The 25101-nt window shown below is 39.2% G+C and overlaps 1 protein-coding gene across 5 annotated transcripts in view; it reads left to right on the top strand.

Annotated features, from left to right (window-relative positions):
* Positions 1 to 25101, top strand: part of CLGN (calmegin) — a 35798-nt gene continuing 10697 nt past the window's right edge. Inside the window, exons 1-12 of one of the 5 annotated variants that reach the window (XM_080402794.1) lie at positions 3909 to 3976; positions 6908 to 6952; positions 8340 to 8422; positions 9012 to 9187; positions 10066 to 10136; positions 13603 to 13661; positions 16678 to 16819; positions 17642 to 17723; positions 20725 to 20917; positions 22787 to 22976; positions 23595 to 23708; positions 24321 to 24477. In XM_080402794.1, coding sequence (XP_080258920.1) covers positions 9026 to 9187; positions 10066 to 10136; positions 13603 to 13661; positions 16678 to 16819; positions 17642 to 17723; positions 20725 to 20917; positions 22787 to 22976; positions 23595 to 23708; positions 24321 to 24477 — 1170 coding nt within the window. In that variant the 5' untranslated portion in view covers positions 3909 to 3976; positions 6908 to 6952; positions 8340 to 8422; positions 9012 to 9025. Of the gene's footprint in view, positions 3977 to 6907; positions 6953 to 8336; positions 8423 to 9011; positions 9188 to 10065; positions 10137 to 13602; positions 13662 to 16677; positions 16820 to 17641; positions 17724 to 20724; positions 20918 to 22786; positions 22977 to 23594; positions 23709 to 24320; positions 24478 to 25101 lie in introns of all 5 variants that reach the window. The other 4 variants (XM_080402795.1, XM_080402791.1, XM_080402793.1 and 1 more) reach the window with 4 other exon arrangements.

The raw sequence follows: 25101 nt of genomic DNA, 5'->3' as shown, positions 1-25101 counted from the left end.
GAGGCACAGGCAGCTCCCTCTGAACGTGAGGGAGAACTTCTTCACCGTGAGGGTGGCAGAGCGCTGGGGCAGGCTGCCCAGAGGGGCTGGGGGGTCTCCTTCTCTGGAGACACTCAGAACCCACCTGGACGTGATCCTGTGCAGCCCGCTCTGGGTGACCCTGCTGTGGCAGGGGTTGGGCTGGGAGGTCTCCAGAGGTGCCACCCAACCCCAAACATTCTGTGATTCTGTGAATGCAGCACATACATTTTCTTCACCGTGAGGGTGGCAGAGCACTGGAAAGAAATTTCAGGTTCCATACCAGATCACCAAGCTCTTTCCGCAGGAAATTTTACTTCAGTACTTCCACGTAGTTTAAAACATAATCTCAAAAATATTGACTACCTCAGGCTCATTGTACATATACCTAATCAGGTTAAATGCCTGCATGGGAAGAAGGCACATTTTTCAAGGTAATTCAATATTAATGAAGGCTTATTCAACCCAATTTGATTTTTGCTGGAGCACAGTTGTTCATTCCTCTGAACAGTGTGTCTCCGTTCTTAAATTTTTTGAGGGATTTTTGAAAGGGGAATAACAGTTGTCTTCAAAAGGCAGTTATGAAGTTGGCTTTACCGATTTTTTAAAATGTTTTTATTTCCATTCATTATGTAGGCCCCTAATCTCATCAGGGTCACTGTGACTTTTTGCACAGCTTAATACAAGCAAACATGTACTGTAAATGCTAATGCATGCTAAATGTACACTGAGAAGACACTAGACTCTTAACACAAATATCTATTAAAAATTATTCAGGAGATACTTAATCCAAAGCTGAAGATGTATTTGCTTACTGAATTGAAAATCTTCTCTGTCACATTTGAGGAAGTAAGTGGATAGTGTCCACTACACAAGGATCCCAGTTTTCCCCAACATTTACTTTTTCTATTACTCGTAAGTCACAAATTTGTTAGCTATACTATCGGTTGCACATACTAATTTTTTATCTGAGAGCGTTTTGGGTTGTGGGATTTTTTTTAAACTATCATTTATTTGCATAAATGTAAGATTCCAGAGAAATCTTTCACAGAGGGCTTACTATGAACGGTTGGAATATTAACAATTCTGCAGTAAACAGAAATCTTTAATTCTGCAAATGCTTCTAAAAGAAAGTATGTGTATTTCAAGCTGCGAAGATAGTTTTCATCTGTCTTTGTGTCCTGGTTTCAGCTGGGACAGAGTTAGTTTTCTTCTTGGTGGCTAGTGCCGCACTGTGTTTTAGATTTGGTGTGGGAATGGTGTGGTTGGGGACTTTATGGTGTCTCAGGCCTTGCCAAAGGCGGGAGGGCTGGAGGAGTGCAGGAAATTGGGAGGGGGCACAGCCAGGACAGCTGACCCAAACTGGGCAACGAGCTTCGTGTATAAATTGGGGGTGGGGGGTGGGGTTGGCTGGGTCTGCTGATCATTGCTTGAGGAACAGGGGGAACTGGTCTGAAGTGGTGAGCAGCTGTGTTGTGCATCATTGCTTTTCTTTTTTCCCTTCCCTTCGGATTTCATTTCTCTCTCCTTTTCTCTCTTTTACATTATAACTGTTACTATTATTATTATTATTGGTTTTTTGTTTTTTATTGTATCTCAATTATTAAACTGTTCTTAATATCAGAGTTTTACATTCCTTTCCAATTCTCCTCCCTACACCCATGGGTGAGGGGGGAACGAGCAAGCGGCTGCGTGGTACTTAGTTACCAGCTGGGGTTAAACTACAACACTTGGTTTCATGATGGATTGCTCGAGAACATTAATTTTTATTTTTTTTTTAGCTGTATTGAAGTTTCTGTAAGACTATGGTACCATTTCTCAAAAGTACATTAAATAATGTACTTTTGAATTAAGTACAATTAAGGATTTGAATTAAGGCACAGCAGATTTTCCTGATCAGCATTAGAATCATAGAATCATATGATTGAGAAATGGTGCCATAGTCCTACAGAATCTTAAACAATTAGACAGCTCTAGCTAAGCCTTAACAAGAGAAGAAATTTTGCCATTTTTCTATGACATAAATATGCACTGTGTTTAAGTTGTGAAGTTTACATTGCTCTTTGGAGCTTGTAATAATCTATGGCAAGCTTAAGTTTTGATGACACTATCAAAAGAGAAATATAATCGATGTAAGTTTTAAGCTTGTGCATCAGTTTACAGTGACCTTGGAACACTTGAAAGGCAGAATATCACAAAAAAAAAATGAGCATTTGGATTTACAATTCCTATTACACATTCTAATGGCAACTCCAAACCATTCTGAGTCAACAAACTAGTATGTGATAGACATAAACGAAATGGAGGAATCTATAAAAATTATTGTAAGTTATAAATTATTCTAGGAGAGGGGGAAGCTTAGCTTAATGGTGTATAGATCATAACTGTTAAGTCCAAAAGACAGTTTCCTCAACATGGTAAGAACTAAATAACATAAACCAGATTCTTGTGGCCTGAGCACTGACTGAAAGAGGCTGACATGAGTAAAAAGTAACTTTTTCTTATGGCTATCAACAATTTTGGGATTTCCTTCCTTCTCATCTTCCACAGACCCACAGTTCATTGGCAATAGAAAGAAAAACTCTGTGTATGTGCCTTAATAGAATTTCTTGGGCAGTGAAATCTGCCCACATTGGAGGGGGTGGCTGGTACTGCAATGATACATTTGGCTGCCTGAAAGTGTACTTTTTAAAAGCAGTCTCAGTCTTCTGTGAAGAGCTGCGGATGCACCCTTTGAAGAGATTCGACAGTAAGAATGAAAGGCAGTGGCAATAGTTATATGGTTCATCTCACAAGTACTGGCATCATGCTTGGTGTCCCCAACAAACATCAAGCTTGAAATGAGGACGGCAGCCCCTACAGCCTTTGGCTAGGAGGCTCTGACGTTGTGAGTCACCAAGTGACACAGTGTCACATACAAGTATACCAATCCCTGACCCAGTTTGTCAGCAACTGGGCAAATAGAACAACTTCTGTGTTCCTCCTGATCCCTCAAGGAATCGCTTTTGTCCCAGCCCTCTCCTGCACGTTTTGAGTATCGGTGCTGTGAGTGACGTTTTAAATGCTCATAAATTGTGCCCTTCCCAAAGTGTAAAGGTACAACTTGACTCGAGCCAGGAATCACCTCAGAGTAGCAGCCCTGGGCCTGCCTGGGCAAGGTTTTCCAAAACTGAGGAACTGAAGCAGTACCTAGCAATCCTTCAAGTGCAGACTGGATCACCAGGCTGTGTCTCCAATTGTAATAAAGGGTGATGTTAATTTGAGCTAAATCACTCCAACTAGAGATGCAGAAAAAGCCCTTTTTTTCTCATCACTGACCACAGCATGGTAACACCACACGTAAACATCATGTCCCACTGGCTGTGGCCCTCACGTCCGAAAGTCCTGCCACCAGAGTCCATCTTAACAGCTTCATGTTGGAGCGCACAGCCCCCGAATCACGTCAAAAACAGCGTGACCGAATCTTTGGCGGGGCCCGGTGCTGGCCCCCAGGTCGGGGAGGAGACAGACTCGGGGGAAGGGGCGGGGGGAGCAATCCCGCTCCCGCACCCGAAGCTCGCCCGCCCAACGGCGTCGCGGCGGCGACGCCGAGGAGCGGCCTGGGGCGGTGCTGCGGGGCGATTGGCTCGGGCACCACGTGCGGGGAGGCTGTCATCCCCGGGCGAGGCCGCGATTGGTGCATGCCGCACGGAGGGCGCCCGCGGTTGGCGGGGCTACCTGCCCGTCGTTCCCGCCCACACGCTCCCGCGGCGCCTAGTCGTGGTGGCGATCCGCGGGCGGATTGGGCAGTGCTGCGCTTACTGCGCTCTGATTGGCTTAGGCGGCACAGCGCCAGCACCTGTTGCTCGGCGGCCGATGCTCTGAGAGCGGTGGGGGGTTGTGCGCCTGCGCTGCCCGTTAATGCTCGGGGCCGGCGGCAGGGCTCGGCTAGCGGGACGCGGAGCGCATCCCGCCGCAGGTAGCGCGTCTGCCGCGGGGAGGGGATGTGCTGGGCCCGCCGCGGGGGCCGGTCCTCGGCGCCGGGCGGCCGCTGTCTGCGTGGCGGTGTTGGGTAACTGGGGCGGGGGGGCACGGCGGCCGGCCGGGCCCGCGGCGGTGGGCCCCTGCAGTGCCCGTTCACTCGCCGCTGCCCGGCTGGTGCGAGGGCGGCTCGCCGCCGGCGCGCCGCGTGTGGAGGTGGGGCCTCCCGCCCTTCAGCGTGCGTGTTCTCCCCCTCCCGTGGGGGGTCCTCTGGCGCCGGCCGTTACCGTCCGTTAGGCTGCACACGGTGGGGAGGGGGGAGCTGTAGCGCCCCCAGCCCGCCCGCCCCTCCTGGCCGGCGGCGGGGCCGTGGGAGCGGGTGGGTCGGGACCCTGGGGGTGGGTTTCGGGGAGGGAGGTTGAGGGCCTTGAGGGGTTGTGGGTTGTGTGTGTGTGCGTGGGGGGGGGGAGTATGGGCCGCGGCGGTGGGTTTGTCGGGGGCCGGTCGGGGCCGCGGCGGTGGGTTCGGCGGGGGCCGGGGGCCCGGTGCGGTGCCCGAGGCGAGCCGCCCCGCGGGGGCCGGGGTCGCTCCTGCGGCGCTGCGGACCCTCCCTCCGTGGTCTTTCGAGAAGCGGGCTCCGTATGACACGCGGGAAACTGGTTTGTCATGGGCGCTGCCTGAACACTGAGTGGCCGCTTGACGCAAACTTTTGTTTTCCTTTTTTAATAACGTTTTCCTGGAGGTTTTAGTCAAGCTAACTCTAGCAATAAAATAGCTTGAAAAAGCACTTGCACGACGGCAGCGTTGTGTCTTGAGTAATTGCTAAATTATGCATTTAGTATTCACTTCAGTAAGTGGGTTTAACACTTTAGCAAAAGATAGTATAATTTTCACACAAAATAAAAAATAGGAAGTTGTGTAAGAACTCCTGGGTGCTTTTTGTGGAGCAGTTTTAGTTTTAGATGGATGTTGTCCTTGGTGAGGTTGATGCTGGTGCAGCTGTATAGGTGAGTAATAAGGCAGCACATGATCATGGATGGAAGAAGGGAAAAAAACCCTATTTTCTGTTGCCCTGGATGGAATTGATTTGTGGCCGTAGGAGAAGCCCATGTGTTGCTACTGGGTACAGGTGGTACTGGATGCAGGAGCTTTAGACCTGTGAGAGAGAAAGGCTGTTAACAGCAGTCTGATTTCCTTTTTGCTTGAGAATGCAGAACTGAGTGTTTCATGAAAAAGGCAGAGCCCCCTTGAAAGTCCAGGGAAAGGTTAGTAATATTCTAAAGGATCCTGACCTCTGCATAGTTCTGCATCAAGTGGAATGACAATGACATTAATGTAATAGCATGTGTGGAATATTCAAAAGATCGTGGTGCAGAGGTCTGAAGATTGATGTACTTGTGGTGTTCAACCATCCGCAGAAATGAAGTCATTCAGGTGGGAAGGGTCCCCAGGAAGCCTGCGCTCCAATGTGCTGCACCACGGCAGGCTCAGCTTTGGTGCCAGTTCACGTTGCTCGGAGCTTTATTCCTTTGGTCTTGGAAAACCCTGAGGACTGTGACTAGGCAGCCTGTACCACAGCTTCCCTGCTCTCATGGGGAAAAGAATTTCTAATAGTCTAGTCAGAATATTTTTTCAGTTTATGCCTGTTGTCTTTCCTAAATACTGGTATGTGTCTCAGAAACTGTGACTCGTTAATTTAGGTGCAATAGTATGCTGATGTTGCAGCATGGTGGCTGGTCCCAAGAGCATGCTTTGCAGTAGTACTGCTGGCTCAGATGTCTCTTCTGGTGTGTCAAAAGTGCTGTAGTTACCTGTATCCCCATGGTAAAGAGCGACCAAGCCATGTAGTAATTAAGTTTAAACATTACAGGTCTGAAGTGAAACATATTGACAATTCCATCAATATATACATAGAGAGCAAGCAGAATATAAGCTGCCCATTCCAAAAGGAATGATTTGGAATCCTGTTTTGGAGTTGCAATTATTGGATGAATTTCTGTGACTCAGTTTCTGTGATTATAGCGTTGAAATCTGAAGAAAGCTATCCAGTTCTCTCATGGGTCATACTGTAACTATTATCATGTTCCTAATTGAAACTACTGTCAAGATGTATGGTTTTGCAATTACCTATTTGCTGTAGCTCCGTGAAAGATGGTTTGGAAGTCCCTGGTCTTTGGCCTTTAGCCAGTACTGCTAGTGAACATGGTTGTCGTTTGTGTGAGTGCCATAGACTGGGATAACTCGTTCTGTTCTGCTGAGGAACTTCTGACAGTGGGGAGCGTTTCGCCTTGTTTTTATGGTCACCTTGAGGAAAGAATAAGAGAAGTTTTTCATAGGCCTTCATGTGTTAATTATGAAAGTTCAGTAGGGTGTAAAGACAGATGTGTAGTGTGAGGTTCTGTTTCGAATCTTCAGCTTAGTTGATAGATTTATTGGACATTCTAAGACTGTAGTGCTGGCAGAGTTCACAAAAGTAAAAGATGTAATGGTCTTGTTTAAAACCATCTTTGCCTGGCAATTTAGTGGTAACTGTAATTGTTCTTGGTGATGTATTTCAGTGTTTCTGGGATTATTTTAAAAGTGTTTAAAAGTTAAAGGTGAAAAAGCGTGCCTTCCCTTCTTGAAGGGAAAAGTAAGAGTTACAATAGAAGACTAAATGAAATTAGGAGTGTCCTAGGCTAGGGTCAGGGAGTAGTCATAAGACTTGGTGTGAACGAAGTGAAAGCATCAGTAGTTTTGGAAGGGAACTGTGGGAAAGGTGAGTACCAGTCTGATTTCTTGGATGCCCTTGGTAGTGTGTGTATGGAACAAAAGTAGATGGGGCCAATTACAGTAAAATTACAGCTATGTAAGTGAAAGGCATTTTGGATCGTCAAAATACACTTGAAATATATTGGCCAAGAAAGATGTATCTCTTCATCTGCTTTAGGAGAAGAGGAGGAGACCACCTGTGGGACAAACTAGCTAAAGTAAGGTAGGCAAAATTTTATGCTAAGAAAGCAAGTCTAATACCTGGTTAATATATAGCACTTTAGCTAAGAGCTAAGGAGGCCCAGAAGGCATTGATATGACGTTCTTCAACTGTTTGTCCTAATATGACTAAGAACAAGAAAATGGGGATGGTAGAACTAACTGTGATAACCTCCAGACAATGGTGTTCAAAAGTGCACCGTAAGATTGAATGCTCATGTATTGATAAATTGAAAGACTTGAAGTCTTCAGGGCAGGATTATTTGAAGTTCTAGAATTGGCCAAGGAAGTGCATGAATTAACAGTATCTGCAGTATTTAACATTTTTTAAAAAACCTAAACCCAAAAAACTACTGAAACTTGCAGATAACTTTTGAGATGCATCACTTTGTTAATAACTGAAAAAAAGAGGTAACTATAGACTTGCCACCTTCAAGTGAAATGCACAGCAGGGTGGAAAGTCCCACAACATGGGGTAGGGATTGTAGTTAATAGTGGGGGAGAAAAAAATAATGGTAATGTAATTAATTTAGTTTTATGGAAAATAGGTGTTTGTCCCAAGAAAGGAAGCTTTTGATGATTTCCTGATACTGGCATAGTGTTAGTGTGTGAAACATTTTAGTTCTTTATGATACTTCTAGGTTTTGGCTGTAAGTATAATCAGTGCAGTCAATATCAAATTAATAGATCTTAAATAAGGAAAAATAATTAGTTTTCTTCTTGGATGCTTGTAGTACAGTCATGCTGGGATGTGGGGTATTTTAGCCCTGATACTGTTTGATCTCTATATGTGTTGCTTGATAGAACTTGCAGGTGTTATAAATTGAATTATTAGTAATTATTGGTGAAACTTGAATGTTTGAATTGCTCAGCAAATCTGATAAAGCCAGGAAGAATGAAGGTGACTCACACTTCCAGTATAAGGTGGTGTCTTGCATTTCTGGGATATTTAGGGTTGTAGAGTTAATTTAATCTCTAAAGAGTGATGAAACAACTAAGAGGGTGACTGCTTTCTCAGGTGCAGAAAGCACCTCAGTAGCAGCATATTTAGTATGACTAGTTGAAAGTAATGAAAGGTTTAGAAATGTCTTACAATAGCAAACTAAATATCAGTATTCGTCTATCTTTTTAAACTTATTTTGGATAGAAATTAGTAAGAACCAAAGGATAAATACCTGTGCGGTGGTATCTAGAATCTGTCTTCCTTCTATTTCCAAATTCAGACAAAACCAGATTCAGAAACAAGCATTTTTGGCAGGACCATTGAGGAAACTTGTGCTTGATACTACTGCATTGCTCCAAACAACTGGATGTTCTAATATAATATGTTTTGTATGTTACAGATGTGAAGCAAAAAATACTGGGCAAAATCTTTTCTTTTTCGCCAGCAGGTTAGATCGAGAGGCTGGGGTCGTTACCTGCTACTGATAGTCACACAGACTACAGATTTTTTGGTTTCCCTGATCTTAGAAAGGTATTTGCATTTAAGCTGAAACTTTTGCTGGCTGAATAATTTTAAAATGTTTTCTGAAACAATCTTATACTTTCTTTTGACAGTTTCAGCTGGAGTTGCTATAAACTGCACTCTTGTAAAGACAGACAGTGGAAGAAGAGCCAGATACAAATGAGTAATTCTGGCAGTAGATGTGTCCTAAATCTATCCATTTTATTGTCCCTAATGAAAAGGGATGTTATTTTTGCTACATTATAGAGACTGATCAAATTTGATTACTTGTTCAGCTTGTTAGGGAATGAGAAAAATAAGAGCAGTCTTACCTAGTTCTTAAAAACACATATATACTGCAGTCAGATTCACTCTTGGTATGAATGATGTGGCAAGATAAGAGAACAGGCTACAAGCACTCCTGGAGGGACAACAGGAAGGGAAAAAGAATCTGAGTCAGGGCTATGTAGTAAGAACTTTTCCAAATTAAGGTATAGCGCTATACTAAAATACTATACTGACAACACTTCATGATCTTTATTTCTTACTGTAGATAAAGTCTGGAGTAAAATTGTAATAGTATTGATAATGTCCTTGTGATGATATTTAGAACTTTCAGTTCATATAACCAGGATGCACTTCCAGTGGGATTGGCTGTGCTTGGGTGTCCTGATAATTAGCTCAGTGACTGCAGAAACTGAAAACAAAGAAAACCTGGATGCAGATGTTGAAGTGGAGGATTTTGACAAGCAGTCTCAAGAAGCTGATGTCGACAGAGATAAATCTTCCTTAGAGGTAAGATTACGGAAGTCTTTAACTAAAGCTTGTTTAATTATAAGATACACAGTTATAACTAGCAGAGAAATTGGTGGACAAATGCATTTTTAAAAAAAGCAAGTTAATATGCAGCTGACAATTGAGTGGGTCAAACCCATCAGCCAGAGTTTTTTAGTTGCTGTGTGTGATGTGTAAGACGGGCTTAAAGAATGACTGTAATATGCCAACGTGTAAAATAGATCTGCCTGTGGTAAATAGTCATAAAGAAGGTTTCGCTAGTCTGTGCTTCAATCTAGGTGCCAGAACCTTTTGTTGTAAATCCTAACATGCCATTTCTAGAGAAGAAAGCAGAAAGAATCTTGGTCTTACTGGTATTTTGACTTTAGGCCAGTTTCTTAATTTCATCTGTCACAGCTGCCTTTTGACACTGTCTTTGTTCCCAGAAAATCTTTCTGTATTTATTATCCTGTACTTCGTAAGTTATTTTTTTCAACTTTTCCTTTTTAATATGTAGCCCAGCTGTGATGTGCCAAGTAGACAGGAAAACAGAAGGATGGCAAACCCATACAGAAAGAAGTAGGGAGGAAGCAGAGTACTGGTGCAAGTTCAGTAAATTTTCAGGGTGTTTGTTACACATAAGATGTTATTAGCTTTGAACACGGGAAGCAATTTTTAAACTTCACAGATGTGAAATTGCTCACTGTTAGAGGGATGCGGCCAGACTGTAGAAATGAGAGGAGTTGGGGACAGGGAAAAGTGTTTTATGCTGCTAGGTATTTCTAACGAATGAAATCTGGTGGTCTGTCTGGGTGGGCTACTTTTGGAGGTATGATAGTGTATTTCAAATGGAAAAATTGTAATTTATGTTAGTGTGTATGTTTGTACATGTCTTTTAGGTTGTGTACCAGACTCCAAAGCCAACTGGGGAAGTGTATTTTACAGAAACCTTTGATGGAGTATTGACTGGGTAAGTTTAAAGTTATAAGGCATAAACTTTTACTTTCAGCAGTTTAACTTACAGTGGCAGGACTGACTTTGTATTAATTTTTTGCTAGTATCTTTATAAAAGTTAAGTTTTACAGGGGTTAGGATTGGAAAGGCTGGTAATACTTGCTCCAAATACATCATAATGTTAAGCTGGACAGGTAACATTTCAGGTATGTTGCTATTTTTTGTGTTTTAAGGAAGCTTGTAATAAACTCTACGTTAATCAACATAAATATAATTTAAAGATTTAGCCAGTTCAGGTAGCTGCAAGGTGAAGTGCATAGCTATTACACTGCAGTAGCAAACTCTTTCCTCCTCTTCATATGCGCTTATTTATGTGTAAGAGGGCAGTGTCTTCAGCATTGTAGCTAAGTTTTTTTTTTTAGTGGATTTTTTTATTTATTGTATTACTTCCCATACTCAATAAGAAATACATATTTGAGACTACTGAAGTATTTTCTAGGTAGTTTGACCTTACCGCATTGAAATTTTAGAATAATCTTCAGGTTTATCTCACAATTCTTAAGCCAGACATTTTTGTCTTGTCTGTATCTTACAAGTTTTCTTCCAACAGTATGACAGTGTAAGTTGTAACTTGTACTCTGGGTGATCTGTGTTGCTCAATGAAAACCTGTGTGTTGTGAGCTATAGTCAGTTGCCACTGATGCACTGTCAATAAGAGTGAATATAATCTATTATTTTCTGTTTCTGGAATAGACTTACTACTTTTAGGTGGGAAACAGCTTGGCTTTCAGTCCTCTTTCTAGCTCAGATGTAAAGAGTGTAGAATACCAGTGAAAAACAAATGAGTACCATGTAAATGTGATCTGTATGATCACTGACTTTTCTTTTTTGAATCAAACCAGATTAGTATGCTGTTACTGGCTCAAGTTAAGTAAGTGTGTATCCAGGCAGAATCTGTGAATACAGTAGAAATCTCTTTAATAAGAGCTGTGTGATGAGTTGTTAAGAGTACTTTCTTACTATGAAAAAAGCTTTTAAAATATGAAAGTAAGTCTCTCTTCTAATGACAAGCCAGACCTTGTCATTGGTATATCTTTTCCTGGTTTTTTTTTTTTGCTGTTGAACAAAAGACCCATCTCCTTGATTTGTGAACAATCATGGGAAAAGGTGTTTTCCTATGTTACTAAAATCAATGGAACTACTAACTCTCCTATGAAGATCCAGACATAGAGGTGAAAGGAGATGCAATGTGATATATTCATTGTGATAGAACTTAAAGCTGCCTATATTTTACCTCCTGTGAGAAGACTAAGATCCAACTACTGTAGGAGTGAGGTTTTACAATCCTAAGACTTTTATGTCTGTTGAGGATGCGCTATTTAAACTGTAAACAAAATAGCATGGTAACAAGCACCAGTAACTTCTGTAAGATAGAATCTTACTCCCTTTTCCAGTTGTTTCTGAACTGTTCTCTTCTGTAGAGTTACAGGGAACTTCAGGCCACTGAACATTAGCCTGTCATTACTCACATTATGTTTTTTCATATTCTTTTATTTTAGATATATATTTAGATCAGATGTAGAAGGACAATAAGTTAGCCAGCTCCTGTCTTCAATGTATCACTTGTCTTAATGTTACTTCTAAATATTAAGAAGTGCAATACAAAAGCAGTACCAATGACGACAGGAAAATTATAAAATAGAAGAGGTTGTAAGTGGTGTTTAAAAAGAAACACCAAACAACTGAAAACCTTGATTAACAAATGCAAAAACCTAACTGGGGTACTTGAATGATATAATTTATCTCAGTTTCTAGTTTTGTGTCATCTGTTCAAAGATTAGTCGTCTTACTAAATCTAATACTACAAGCTTTAGCTACAGTGCTTGGGATTTTTGGTCTAGCTGTACATAATTTACATAACAATAACAAGTATGGAAGTATGAGAAAGTAAGCAGCATGTTGCCTTTCTTCCCTAAAATTAGGGAAAAGTGTACATATAAATTGACTAGGTAAATCACTGGAAAAGAAATTATTTCTTGAGAATGGGCCCTGAAAATCTGCATGACTTGTAGAGTTGTTTTATTTCCTCGTTGGTCGGTCTTCTGGTAGACCAAGGCTCTAGTTTGCCGTTTATACTGTAAAGTTTTCCCAGTATTTCTGTTAACAGTGAACAAATCTGACTGAAATTCAAGGCAGACAAGATAAAGATTCATCCCTGAAATAGTCTATGCAGAGGATAGTTCAGAATGAATGAAAATAGTGCTTTACAGAAGTAAGCATGAGAATGTAGTATTGTAGTTGGTACAATGAAGAGTTCAGTGACAGTGTTGGCTTAAGATATTCCTGTGCATGGCTCAGGATAGAACCACTGTATGACCAGATGAGTGGACTGCCCCTTTTTTTTTCTTTTTTTTTTTTTTTTTTTTTTTTTTACTTCTCTGCTCCAGATGAATGCTTGTATGTAGGGTATGTGCTTATCCCCTTAATATGATAAGCTGAGTTTGCCTTGTTCGTACTATCAAGGAGGTCAGGAATTTGTTGCCCTGTTGGGATCCCTGTTGGAATCTGTTCAGTCCATAATTACATTTGTGATATTGCTGCGATTGAGAGACGGGACGCAGCTTGATGCAAGCAAATGTCACTTTAATTAGCCTAATATCTGATTATATACACACAAGCAATTGTTACATCTTATTCTGATTGGTCCAAAAACTTGCTTATTCTATAACTGTGTGGCAGCTCGCGTGGAGATCTCTTGCTATTTAGCAATTCAGCAGTAGTTAAAGATAACAATGTCTGCAGTTCTTGCACCACGTCCTTGAGCAAGGTGACAAACAGACCGCCTTATTCCTTGTATAGTCTCAACTTGATACTTAGTCCCTGTTTCTATACCCTTCAGTAACTTCTCATGTCCCTTATCACCAGGGCTTGTGACCCACAAGCTCGAGCACATTCCTTTCAACTAACTGGTTGTTACTTGTGGTCCTGCTTTCCAGGCCCCCTCCTGCATCATACGGACACTTTTACCTCTTCCTTTCATCCTCTGCTATGCGTGTGTACTGTTACTGTCAGATAGTGTGAAGGTTTCTTTGGGCAATTTTTTTCCTTATCATATTGAAGGTTTTACACTTGAACCTTGCTATTACCCATGTATTTTTGATATTTTATGCTTATGCAATATTGTTACATTCTGTCAAACTCAGCTTGTATGTAAAACTGAAGTTTATTGAGAACAACTGAATGACTTTAGAGTTGTAACTGTATATTCATCTATAGTCTTAGGAAGTATTTTGAAATGCTATTTTAGGCTAATACATTTTAATTTTTCTTTCCGTGTTCTTTGAACTAAACTAAGTTCCATGATGCTGACTGTCAAAATCATCATCACGGGTTCACAGCCTAGAAGCAAAAGCTGGTTTTCCTGTGCTTGTTAAATAATACAGCATTACACAGTTCAGTAACTGCTACGCTTCTTGTTTTAGGTGGGTGTTTTCTAAAACCAAGAAAGAAGACGCGGATGATAACATAGCTAAATACGATGGTAAGTGGTTTTAATGTTTACTTCCACTATATAATTTCTGTTGTTCTGTTGCTGTTTGAGAAGTAATTACCCCTTACACTGAACTTATCTTTGAAAACTGAGATTACGTGGGTCAGAAATGTTAGTTTGTGTAACAACTGTTATCCTGAAACTAAGATGTGAAATGTTGCTTGTTGGGTTACTTAGTATGAAGATAATTTTTTTTGTCATCCCAACAACCTCTTGCAATGAGTCATACTAGACTCTGGCATCTGAGTGCTCAGTGTGGATTGTTTATGAATAGTGCTTCTTGAGAATGCCTTCTCTGAAAGCATCAGAGAGATTTACCGCTTTGTTTTCAGCTGTTAAACATGTTTCTAAAGCAGCATGTTCCATGTTGCTGCTTCTGTCCTGCTCATTCACGGGTTGGTCTCCCAGTCTAGCTTCTGAAACAAAAGTTAAATGGAATGATTTTTTTCTTTAAAATACTTTTTCAGATCATCTGTACTTGCATGTAGCGTTCTCCAGTCTTTCTTGAATGGTTTTTTACAGTAGTCTAAAATTTGGGAAGTAATACTGAACAAGTTGTTTCGATGGCTTTTATCTTTGGGGCTTGCGCTCGACTTAAAAATTCATAGGCTAGAACTGCCTCCTTGAATGTAATTTTAAACTATTTGACAGATACATCATCTGTGGCAACAATTTTGCAACATGCATCTATCCAATTCAAGAGCAAGTGGGGAGAACAGAAAAAGTTACTGCTGCAAAAGAAAAGTATTTGCTACTGCTCTTACGTGAAATAAAATCAATGTTAATAGAAAGTGGTAAGCAAACATAACTTGTAGGACTTTGGTGTGCAAAATGGTACAGAATAGATGTTTTTAGGTTTAGTTGTTACCAGATGTAACTGGTAAAAGAAGCTGCAGAGCAGATACCCATACAGATGAGATGCTTGTAAGAACAGACATCTCATTACTTGGCCTCAGATAGAAATTGTTTCTGATGTTGAAACAGTCATATTTCTAAAAGTCACCCAGACAATTCAACATTAAGTCTGTGGTGAAAAGACCTTTTTGAACTATTTTCCAACTTAGTGGTTTTTGTTTTGGTCTTGTTGTTTTGCCTGGCATTATAGCTTGGCCTTAGTTTCCAGGAAGGAGCACTATTGAAGAGGAGGGGATTTTCCTCTCTTCTGTTGAGCAGACTGGAAGAAACTAGGGATTTGTTGACATACATATCAGCCTTTCCTTAATGACCTTTCACAAATCGTGCTTCAGTTGCATAAAAGTCAATAGTTGTTTCATTTGGATTTAGCAGTTTATGAATCTCTCTCAAACACATGCTGCAGTTACATTTCCTTCCTCTTGTTCACATTGTCACAGGCTTCTTACAAGATTACAGGGAGTTGTCAAAGTCTTATTTCTTTTGTGCTGTGTTCATTCCTGGAAAAAAAATCAGTGAATCTTGTGCTGCTAATCTCTGAGAAAATATAACTACCCTCTTAGAAATCTTGTTCTTTGGATATTGCCCACATGTGTAATCAACTGTATTTTTGCCAAACTTGGAGAATTTATAATTATGTAATTTTTATTTTTAAAGCTGTATGCTTGCTTGTTTGTCTTTAAGATGAAATCTGCTAATTCTTGGAAAGACTCTGCATGGCGACCTTCATCTCCCATGTGATTAGATTTGACCTGAAAGATTCTAATTCTATGTAAGCAGGAGTGGAGGAACCATGTGGATATCTAGCTTACACAGTGCCTTGTGACGAATGCTTTTTGTGACGATGGTAGGAATAAATCTAAAATCTGAAATCTGGAGAAATATTTTATGTTCCTCTAGGCACTGTGTGATACCACAGTCTAAGTATAGAGATCCACAATATTGAAGTTTTCTTGTAGATTTCTGTAAATATGAAAACAACAAGGAATAACATATACTTTACACGTGTCGTCTTTAAAATACTGAAAGCTGGTGTTACCTTAATAGTCTAGAATGAATACCTTTTTAGTGAAATGGGAGAGTAGGCTTTTCTGTGTAGAGCTATGCATACCTGAAGTGTAAGCATCTCTTTAATTATCTGCCAATATTTTAAGACTGGAATAGATTTTTACAATAAAACTTGTTAAATACAAACCAGAGCTTTGAAACAGTCTCTGTATTAGCAGTGCAAGCTTTAGGCTTGAATAAAATGATGTATCTAGAATGTATTGATTCTTTCATACAATATTGCAATTAAACAGAGATCCAGTGGATATTCACATATGCTACAGGTTTGTGCAATAGATTTAAATTTTATGATATAAAACAATTTTTGTTAAATATAGATGCTTTTCTATTCAGCTTCATTGCTTTACGGTGGATTATGGTAAAGATGCGGTTCTTTCCTACTTTGGTGTCCATGACTGGCTTTTTTATTTTATTTGGAAAATTCTGTTTAACAAATAAAACTGAGATTTTGATAATTTTCTTTCTTTTGGCTGTAATCAGTTGTGAAACAGGGATTTTTACTGCTGTAGAAACGGCTACTTGGGGAAAGAAGAAAGAAGCAGCTTTTCACTTGTTACAACTGCTTGCAGTCTTTTTCCCGAAGCTTTCTTTTCTCCTTGTTGTCTAAGCCAGAACATTGGGTTAGATGGGTCTTTGGCATCACACAACTTTTATTTTATCACCTAACTGTGGAGCTGGAATTCTGGTTCCAATTCTTGAAAAGTACGGGCTAGAACACTCAATCCCTGATTTGATAGAAAGATAAAAGCAGCAAATTTGTGTACTATGAATGCGGGGTTTTTTGAGTGCTGTAGAGCACTTAATTTGGGGAAGTGTAAGCTGGACTTGAGCAATGTTTTGTAGCCACAGTAGAATTGCCAATAATTAATTGGATGATTACTGTTTAACTTCTTTGTCATCAGATATCAAGATTTTTTCCATGCTTTGGCAACTAGTCTTTATTTGCTGCTAACTCTCTGCTTTCAACAAGACTGATTTCTTTATTTCAGCCTACATTTTTTTGAAAGACTGTGTATGTCTGTTTTAGGAAGATGGGAAGTAGAAGAGCTGAAAGAAAACGCAATGCCTGGAGACAGAGGATTAGTGTTAAAATCGGTGGCAAAGCACCATGCAATATCAGCTAAGTTAACAAAAGCATTTATTTTCAATAATAAGCCTTTGATTGTTCAGTAAGTAATCCCTCATTTTTTTTACATAATATTTATTATTACTGGAGTCTTTAAGTCAAAGTAATGTGAACCCCTGTAGAAAATACTGGTTTCCGTATAGCATTGACCTATCATATCCACAGCCATCAGAACTATATGTATTAATGATTGAATAATCAAGTAAGGTTGTAGTATATGTGTTAAGAAGTGATATTTAAACTCTTGTAAAATACTTTTGGACAGAAATCTAATGTTTTATGAGATAGCTGAAAAAGCTAATTAATTTTCAGTCTTTGCTCTAAAAGATCTAAATTGTGTAGTCTTAATACAGTGTTTTTCCATTTACAGAATACTTCTGTGTAGGTTGTAAAAGCAAATTGAATCTTGAATGTGTTATAGCAATATTAATGATGATGAGCACCGTGGCAATATGACTCATTTTTTCGGATACTTGGACTTGCTTTGTTGTACTTAACAGATATGCAGATAACTCCTTGGGCTAAAGTTAGTGTGCCATACAGGCAGTTTCAAAGATGGCACAAACTTTTTAGAACACTCTCCGGTTTCTATTTCACTTTGATGTTTGCATGTTGTTGATACCACCTTGACATTTTTCTTACTGTTGATACCAATTGTTAGTTAGCAATTGTTACTGTGGTGTTTTTTGACTGGCATCGCGGCTGGCATAGCTTGTGTGGCATTTAAAACCTTTTGGTCCTGTAGAAGTGTTTTGGCAGTAGTGACTAATGCACGGTCTTAATATATTCATAATTAGAACTGCAGATTAGAAGCTAATTTGTATTTGATACTTGGAATGGCTTTTTTAACTTGCTCTTTGCCCAGATACGAAGTGAATTTTCAAGAAGGCATTGACTGTGGCGGTGCATATATTAAACTTCTCTCCAGTAGTGATGACTTGAATCTGGTATGTCCTCTTACTTAACACTTTCTATCAGTTGTTCATTTGAGGAATGCATAATTGTTCTAGTGAAATGTCAATAAGAAACTAATTCCTAATGCATCCTAAATTCTTAAGGGCTTCCTAAATGTTTAAGCAGAAGGTTGGGCAAGACAATATACATATGATATATATACACAAAACCTTTGAAGTTGTGCATTTTTTACTGGTGGAATATTTGATAATGCTATTCTCGTTTATAATTTCCATTTATTTTAATGAAACTTATAGGTAGTCTAAAACTTCAAGTAAGCTATGTAGATAGTTTGCTGTGGTTAACATACTCTTAGTTTTGCACGAGTGATGTCTTATGCCCAGGACAAAAGACTTTTGCATCTGTTTAGTCTGTCTTTCTGCAATAATGGAAGCCATAGAATCTCAACTCATAACTTGTGAAGCAATTGTTTTTACTACATGGCATGCAATGTGACATCTTAGAAAGGGCCACAACTTGGATTTAGAAACTGAAAGTGATGGAGAGTCTCTGTTCTCAGGAAAAGGTCTGAATGATCAGATGTGGAAAAATTAGTAAGTGCCTTGGTATGTTGGACCATTTTGTAGATTGTTTCTCAGTATATTGATGTGAACTTACCTGCCTTTTCCAAACTTGACTGCAAAACTCTTTATTACCATGCCAGTGCAATCAAGTATTTCTTACTTAAAATGCCTGTTCTAGTCAAGTTTTGGTTGTAGCATAAGCAGACTGGTAGTTTCTGCTTTCAGTATTTCTGACGCTACACTGAGGTGTAGATGTAAGCTTTCTAGCCTGTAATAAAGGATATTTTAGCAATTTTTTTTTAATGTTCAGAACTGGCAGTGAATTGTTGCGTAGGAGCTTGGGCAATGCAGATTTTGTGTTGACAGAGTAAGGGTGGCTGATGCATACAGTGGTAGCTGCAGCTGATTTGATGGGAGCTGGTGCTTTTGGTATGTAGCAACAGTTACAGAACAGGGTCGTGCTTTGGACAGACTTGGAATAACCAGTGTCGTTTCAAAATGTTATGTTACATCATGAGCTAGTGGACTTGTGCTGAGTCAGCAGTACAAACACGAAATAAGGGTACTTCCAATCCTGAAGCAGGCTGCTGTAGCTACTTGAAAGCTGACTACCCTAACTGCTACAGGGTTGTGGCTAATTGGTGTTCTTGAACCAACATGCAGTAGTATAGTAACAGAAGTTTGCAGGGCAATCGGAGTAATAATTTGTATAGGCTATAGAAGTTGTTGTGTTTGAGATGCATCAGCCTATTTCATTTGCTCACCAAGATTTGGTAAGCTAGAAAGGCAAGCTCATGGGAAAAATAATAAGGAATAGTCTGGAAAAAAAAACACCCTATTAACAGGAGCGCAGGTGGAATTCATAATTTCTCTCTGGGTAAGATTCTTCACCTGTGCTTTTATCCCTGAGATGTCTGTGCTGCTGCTGCTGCCTTGACCTGTGAGGCCATACCCTTGACTTTCAAGTACTGAGGAGAACAGCAGTGAAGTGTGATGCCCTGTGTATGTGCAAAATGAAGAGCAGATTGCTAAGGATAGGCTCAAGACATTGCTTGACCTGACTTACAAGTCATCAGTCAGGAAGAGCTACTTAACAGTGGGACTCTTCATGACGTATAATGTACCTCTGCAAGAGTTTAGGGGATGGTGACATACATAAGAAGTTACCTGCAAGCATTTATAAGAAGTGATAAAAGCTTTAATGCAGCTTCCTAATGCTCTTCCATTTTCCTAAAATTCATATGGCAGTATGTGTTTTGTGCGTAAATAACTTGAGTACTAATAGATAAGAAAAAACCCCAGGCTGTAGGAGAACAAGTAGAGGCATGACATCTGCCATAACAGAAAGGTGTGTAAATGGTAGTAAAACTGAAAAGTTCTACGTTTTAAAAGGTGTGAGACAAAGGGATTCAGCTCAGTTACACATGAAACTGTAATTCTCCAGCATCTGTCATCTTACTAGAAGGTAAACCAGAAGACAGCAAATGCAAAGTTTGCCTGTTTATGGCCTGGCTCACAATTCATCCGGTACTCTTTTTGGAATTTCACGGGCTGTGTGTTGAGGTAATTTAAGAGTCAGTGTTCTCTCTTTCTTATTTTGTGGGGGTTTTAACTTTAAAATTGGACATGTCTCAACGCTGTATATATGCTTATTGCTACTAGAATAGTCACTTAATTGTTGTTAATTCTTATCAGTAACATTTTCCTAAGACTGCAGAATATTGTAAGAAGGACCAAGCTTAAATACATGCACTCTCTAGTGTGTGAACTGAAAATATTTTACTTTGCATTCAAAACATTTTTAAAAATACAGACTCATTTCAAACAATACATTTGCGTCAGAATATATCTTCAAGGAGAAAACTTCCAGAAATCATGCGGTCCTCTTCCTTCAAGCAATTGTTTAAGAATATAAGGCATTACTGTGTATTCCAAATAGAAAAATCATATAAATAGTTGAAAAATACTGACATGTCTGAACAGCGTCATGCAACATACTCTGAAGGAGAGAATAACTATACCTGATATTTCCAGTGTTGGTGGTTGTTGTCATTTAATGTGGAGCAAGGGGACTGATAAAATACAGGATAAGAATATCCTGGGTTTTATCTTTATGGAAGAATAAGTGTTACAAAGAAAGTACCTACTTCCTTTCCATCTTTTACTACACTGTTTGTAGAAGGATATAAATATGGGGTGTTTTGATTTGTAATAGGCATTTCTATGTAAGGGTAAGCTCTAAATAAATATATTCGTCCTCCTTGAGGAGGCTTAAGTGATCTCTATGGTTAGGCTGTTGCCTGAGAACAGAGAGCACCCGAAACTCATGAGGACTGTTCAGTTCTTCTCATGACGTATCATATCAGTTTTCAGGAGACCATGCTGTATGCCACAGCATCAAGGAAAAGTACCCAAAATCACTTGATAAACTGTACAGTATAACGCATGTTTAGCTTTCTTGCTTCTACAGGAATACTTTTTTGACAAAACACCTTATACTATTATGTTTGGACCAGATAAATGTGGAGAAGATTACAAACTACACTTTATCTTCAGACATAAGAACCCTAAAACTGGAGAATATGATGAAAAACATGCAAAACGTCCAGATGTAGATCTAAAAAAATTCTATTTGGACAAGAAGACACATCTATATACTCTAGGTACTGTTTAATTCTTGAAATTTTAAATTGGAATGATTAAAAATACATTTCTGTCTGTTGAAGCTTCGTATTTGTCTGCTTTTTTGTTTGTTTGCTCATTCTGAGGGGTGGCTGCTTAATGGTTTGTGCTTAAATGATGTAATGACTGGGCTTAACTGCAGGACATAAAAGTGGCTTTCAAATGCTGCTGTTTAATATTCGATTACAGGAAAAAACGTATCAGCCCTAGCCAGCCTTTAGTGTGAAGAATTGCTTAGTACTCCAGGTACTTATCATGATAAAAATATTTTTGTTAAGAAAAATATTAAAAGACATACAACTGTTGAATACTCTGGGAAGACCTTAAGAATTCACAGGAATTCAGTTAAATCTGCAGCACACCACCTGCCACTCTCCTCTGTGTGTTAAGATTTTTTTGCTAACACCTGCATCTGCAGCAGTGTGCATGAACAGATATGTTAATCACATTCTCTGAAGGTGAATAAATGAATATGGATGGGTTTTAATTCATGGGACATCTTTCTGTACCAATGAACAGTACAGCAGAGAAGTTGAATTTCTTGGTTCTTCCCCCCCCACCCCTCTCTAATTTCTGAGGAAGAATAAACAGTCAGAGAAAGGCTCATCTGTGGCATGCTGCAAATACAGCAAAATTGACTGTACTTTTGAACTTCCATTGCATAATAATGGAAGGCATATTCAACTGTTGTGCCATGGGAAAACACTGTTTTTTAAAATAGATTACTGTAGTGTGCCATGGCAGACTTTCACTTTTAGATAGTATGAATAAGTGAAAGTAAACACTGTCCTTATGGTAAGGGAATGCATGTGTTCTTGTGTTTGGGCTGTTCATAAGAAATTATGATTAAAATGACTTAAACTTGGATTGCATTTATTCTAATTGTTCAAATAGACTCCATAGAGCTGTGTGATTCTAATGCGACTGATAACAGAAGTTGAAAAATAAATTCTTTGTGTTGTATCTAAAGTTATAAGGGGTGTTTAATTTTTGCATTTATGTATATTTTAATACTGTTAAACTTCTAGGCTGCAAGAGCTAAATTACGTATTACTAGACTGTCATTGTAACGCTGTTACTCTGGTTTTCATGATCCATCTTTAGAAAACCATTTGTAAAAGTGGAACGGTATTTATTTTGAATTAATAACCGTTGTTGTGTTGAATGGACATTTGAATATACTTGTTAAGCACTTATAAATATGCTTACCGGCTATGAGAAATGGATCTGGATACAATGTCTGTTACTGAGTGACGCTGCCTAGTTCTGTGACCCTGGCTTCTCAGTTATTCACACTTGCTAAAATACTTAAACATTTGAAGAGGATTTTCTGCATTTGCAGTCTGGCATTTGAGGGAAATAGCTATCAGAGATTTGAATCGGAGAGAAATTACTTCTTTGATGATCCTTCAGCTGTGTTGCTGACACAGTTCTTGTATTTCTATGCTTTCAAGTGTGAAATTGTAATTTGGTAGCAGAGATGCCTTTTGGGGCAGAGGTTTGTCTTTGTCTCTATTTTTAAATAAATAAATGAAGCAGAATTTTGGCTAAGTGGTAGGTTTTTGAAAAATCTCTTAGAATGTGCTTGGATGTGATCCAGCAATTGAATTTGTTAGAGGCTTCATTTTGGGGGGCCTGACGCTGGTCATACATTGTGCAGTTGTAGCCACTTTAATGTTTTGTGTCCAGATCCAGTACCTGAGTGGGGAGTCTGTCTCTTGCTCCGCTATAGCGAGGATCCTGTTTGCCATTAATTGTCTAAGTCTGTGTTTATTATATAGGTTTCGGTTAAAGATATTTGTAAAGTGAATGCTTCCCTTATTTCTTTAATACAAATTTCTTCAATGTAGTGCTAAAGCCAGATGACACATTTGAAATGTTAATTGACCAATCGGTTGTTAGTAAAGGAAGTCTTCTTGAAGATATGGTTCCTCCAGTAAACCCTCCCAAAGAAATAGAGGATCCTAGTGATAAGAAGCCTGATGATTGGGATGAGAGACCAAAAATACCTGATCCAAATGCTGTCAAACCAGATGATTGGTGAGGAGAACATTTTTATCTGTACACTACTTCTCACATGCAGGTTGTTAATTTGAAGGATTTGACTGTTTTTGTTTTGGTTTTTTTTGCTAATGACAGTGGGATTGTGTTTCACTACTAAAAGCACTAAAGTTGAAGACATAATTGTTGTGGGTACAAGGATCTGGTCGTCTTCTAAGGAGAGAAATAAAAATTGTGCTTTTTGCTGATTTTGTACCTTCCATGATTGCAGTTAATAGCTAAGATTACTGTACCTGAAAGATTAGGAAGAGGGTTTTTTTTTTCACTGAATAGTCTTACTTTACCTTCAGTGATTTCTGCTTCCTCAACTGTGGTTCATGTGGTAATGTGGGAAGAGGAGGGAAAAACTTAATAGAAAGACCTGACTGACACCTTCTATTCTGATTGATGGTAGCAATTTCTGGGCTACGTAGTACTTTGAAATAATGTAAATACAACTCAGATATTTAGAAACAGTTAATTGGATGTTTAATTTGGTGTGTCTAATTCTGTGGTGCCTATGAAAATCATCCCTTTCATGCCAGTTTCAGTCCTTTGAACGGAGTGTTGGTTCAAAGTCAGACTGCTGTATTTCCTAACATAAGTCTGTAATTGAAGGGATGAAGATGAGCCTTCCAAAGTAGAAGACCGTGATGCTGTTAAGCCCGAGGGGTGGCTTGATGATGAACCACAGTATGTTCCAGACCCTAATGCAAAAAAACCCAAGGACTGGTAAGAACCTGGTTCAGTAAGTGCAGGTGGTTAATGCATCTTACAGGTAAGCCCACCTATTCTCTGTGGCAAACTAGGAGTTGTGGATCAGAATTCAATCCAAATCTTACAGTCTTTTGAGGCAGTAAGTTGGAATGTATAAGGTATGGCCAAATATTTGTTGGTTTGGGACTGCTTTTAGAAAAACATGAACGTGTCCGTTGTCTTTTGTTCTCTGAAGATATATAAACAAAAACAGAATATGAAGAGTGCCTTTGAGAGAATTTGCTACAGTGTTAAACCATGAAACAGTTTTACATGATAATTTCAAGTTACCAATTTATAGTCTCAAGGGTATTGCTAAGCTTCTTACAGAGAAGTGTTTCAAGTGGCAGTTAGGATCTTGTGACCTTTTACAAAAAATCCCAACAAACCCAAAACAAAATGGTGTAGTACTCCTTTAAAAAAAAAAAAAAAGTGTTTATACTGTTGGGTAAAGTTCTGTGAGCTGGTCAAAATTCTGCGGTTGTTATAGCACAATGTGTGTGGACCCTAACTTCAGACTGACTGTTAGGGCTCAGGCTAGTTCAATCTCAAATAGGTTGTTGGCAATTTATTTTTTTTTTCCTGTAGGGATGAAGAAATGGATGGGGAGTGGGAAGCTCCTCAGATCCCTAATCCAAAGTGTGAGACTGCACCTGGTTGCGGACACTGGGTGCGTCCTATGAAGAATAACCCAAACTATAAAGGAAAATGGAAAGCACCTCTGATCGAGAATCCTAACTATCAGGTAATAGCAATACTGTAGGTTGTTAAAAGGTAGAGATTTCAACAGAGTGAGCGAGTCAAGTATATTTATATTTAAATATAAAGTATATTTAGCTAGGCTCTTTCACAGTATATTTATATTTAAAATGAGTTTGAATACACTCACTGAACATTTTGAGCTTTTTTGTATTGAATGCACCTTTTTTTCTTTACGTATGCTAGAAAACAGAAATGCTTTCTATAGTAAAACACTTTCTCTGTTGGAAGTTGCTTTTGCAATGATTTGCACTGGTACCGCTTATTTAATGTGCTCTGTAGAATTGTATTCTGAATTATGTTCTCATTTAATGAAATATTTTTCTCTTTTGTTGGGGTTTGAAGTATGGGTCTGTTAAAAGAATGAAACCTTTCAGTAAGCAGATTGATGTACTAGGTCAAGTTTTAGAGGAAGCATCAATTTTGGATAACTAAATTCCCCCCCTCCCCTCCAGATAGAAGAGGTAGTCAGTTGGATATTAAAGGTAGTTACATTGTATTAGTTATGGCTGGGATTGTGTTGAGCCTAAGGTCCTAAGCACATTTGTAAACAAAATTTGGCTCTGATTTGCACAGGTGTTACAAGGCTGAATTTTCCTACCCTAAAATT

This window comes from Falco punctatus (genome assembly GCF_963210335.1).
Source record: "Falco punctatus genome assembly, chromosome: 1".
Taxonomy (NCBI): domain Eukaryota; kingdom Metazoa; phylum Chordata; class Aves; order Falconiformes; family Falconidae; genus Falco; species Falco punctatus.
Note: the sequence above shows the minus strand (reverse complement) of the source record. Positions and strands in the feature narration are given on the sequence as shown.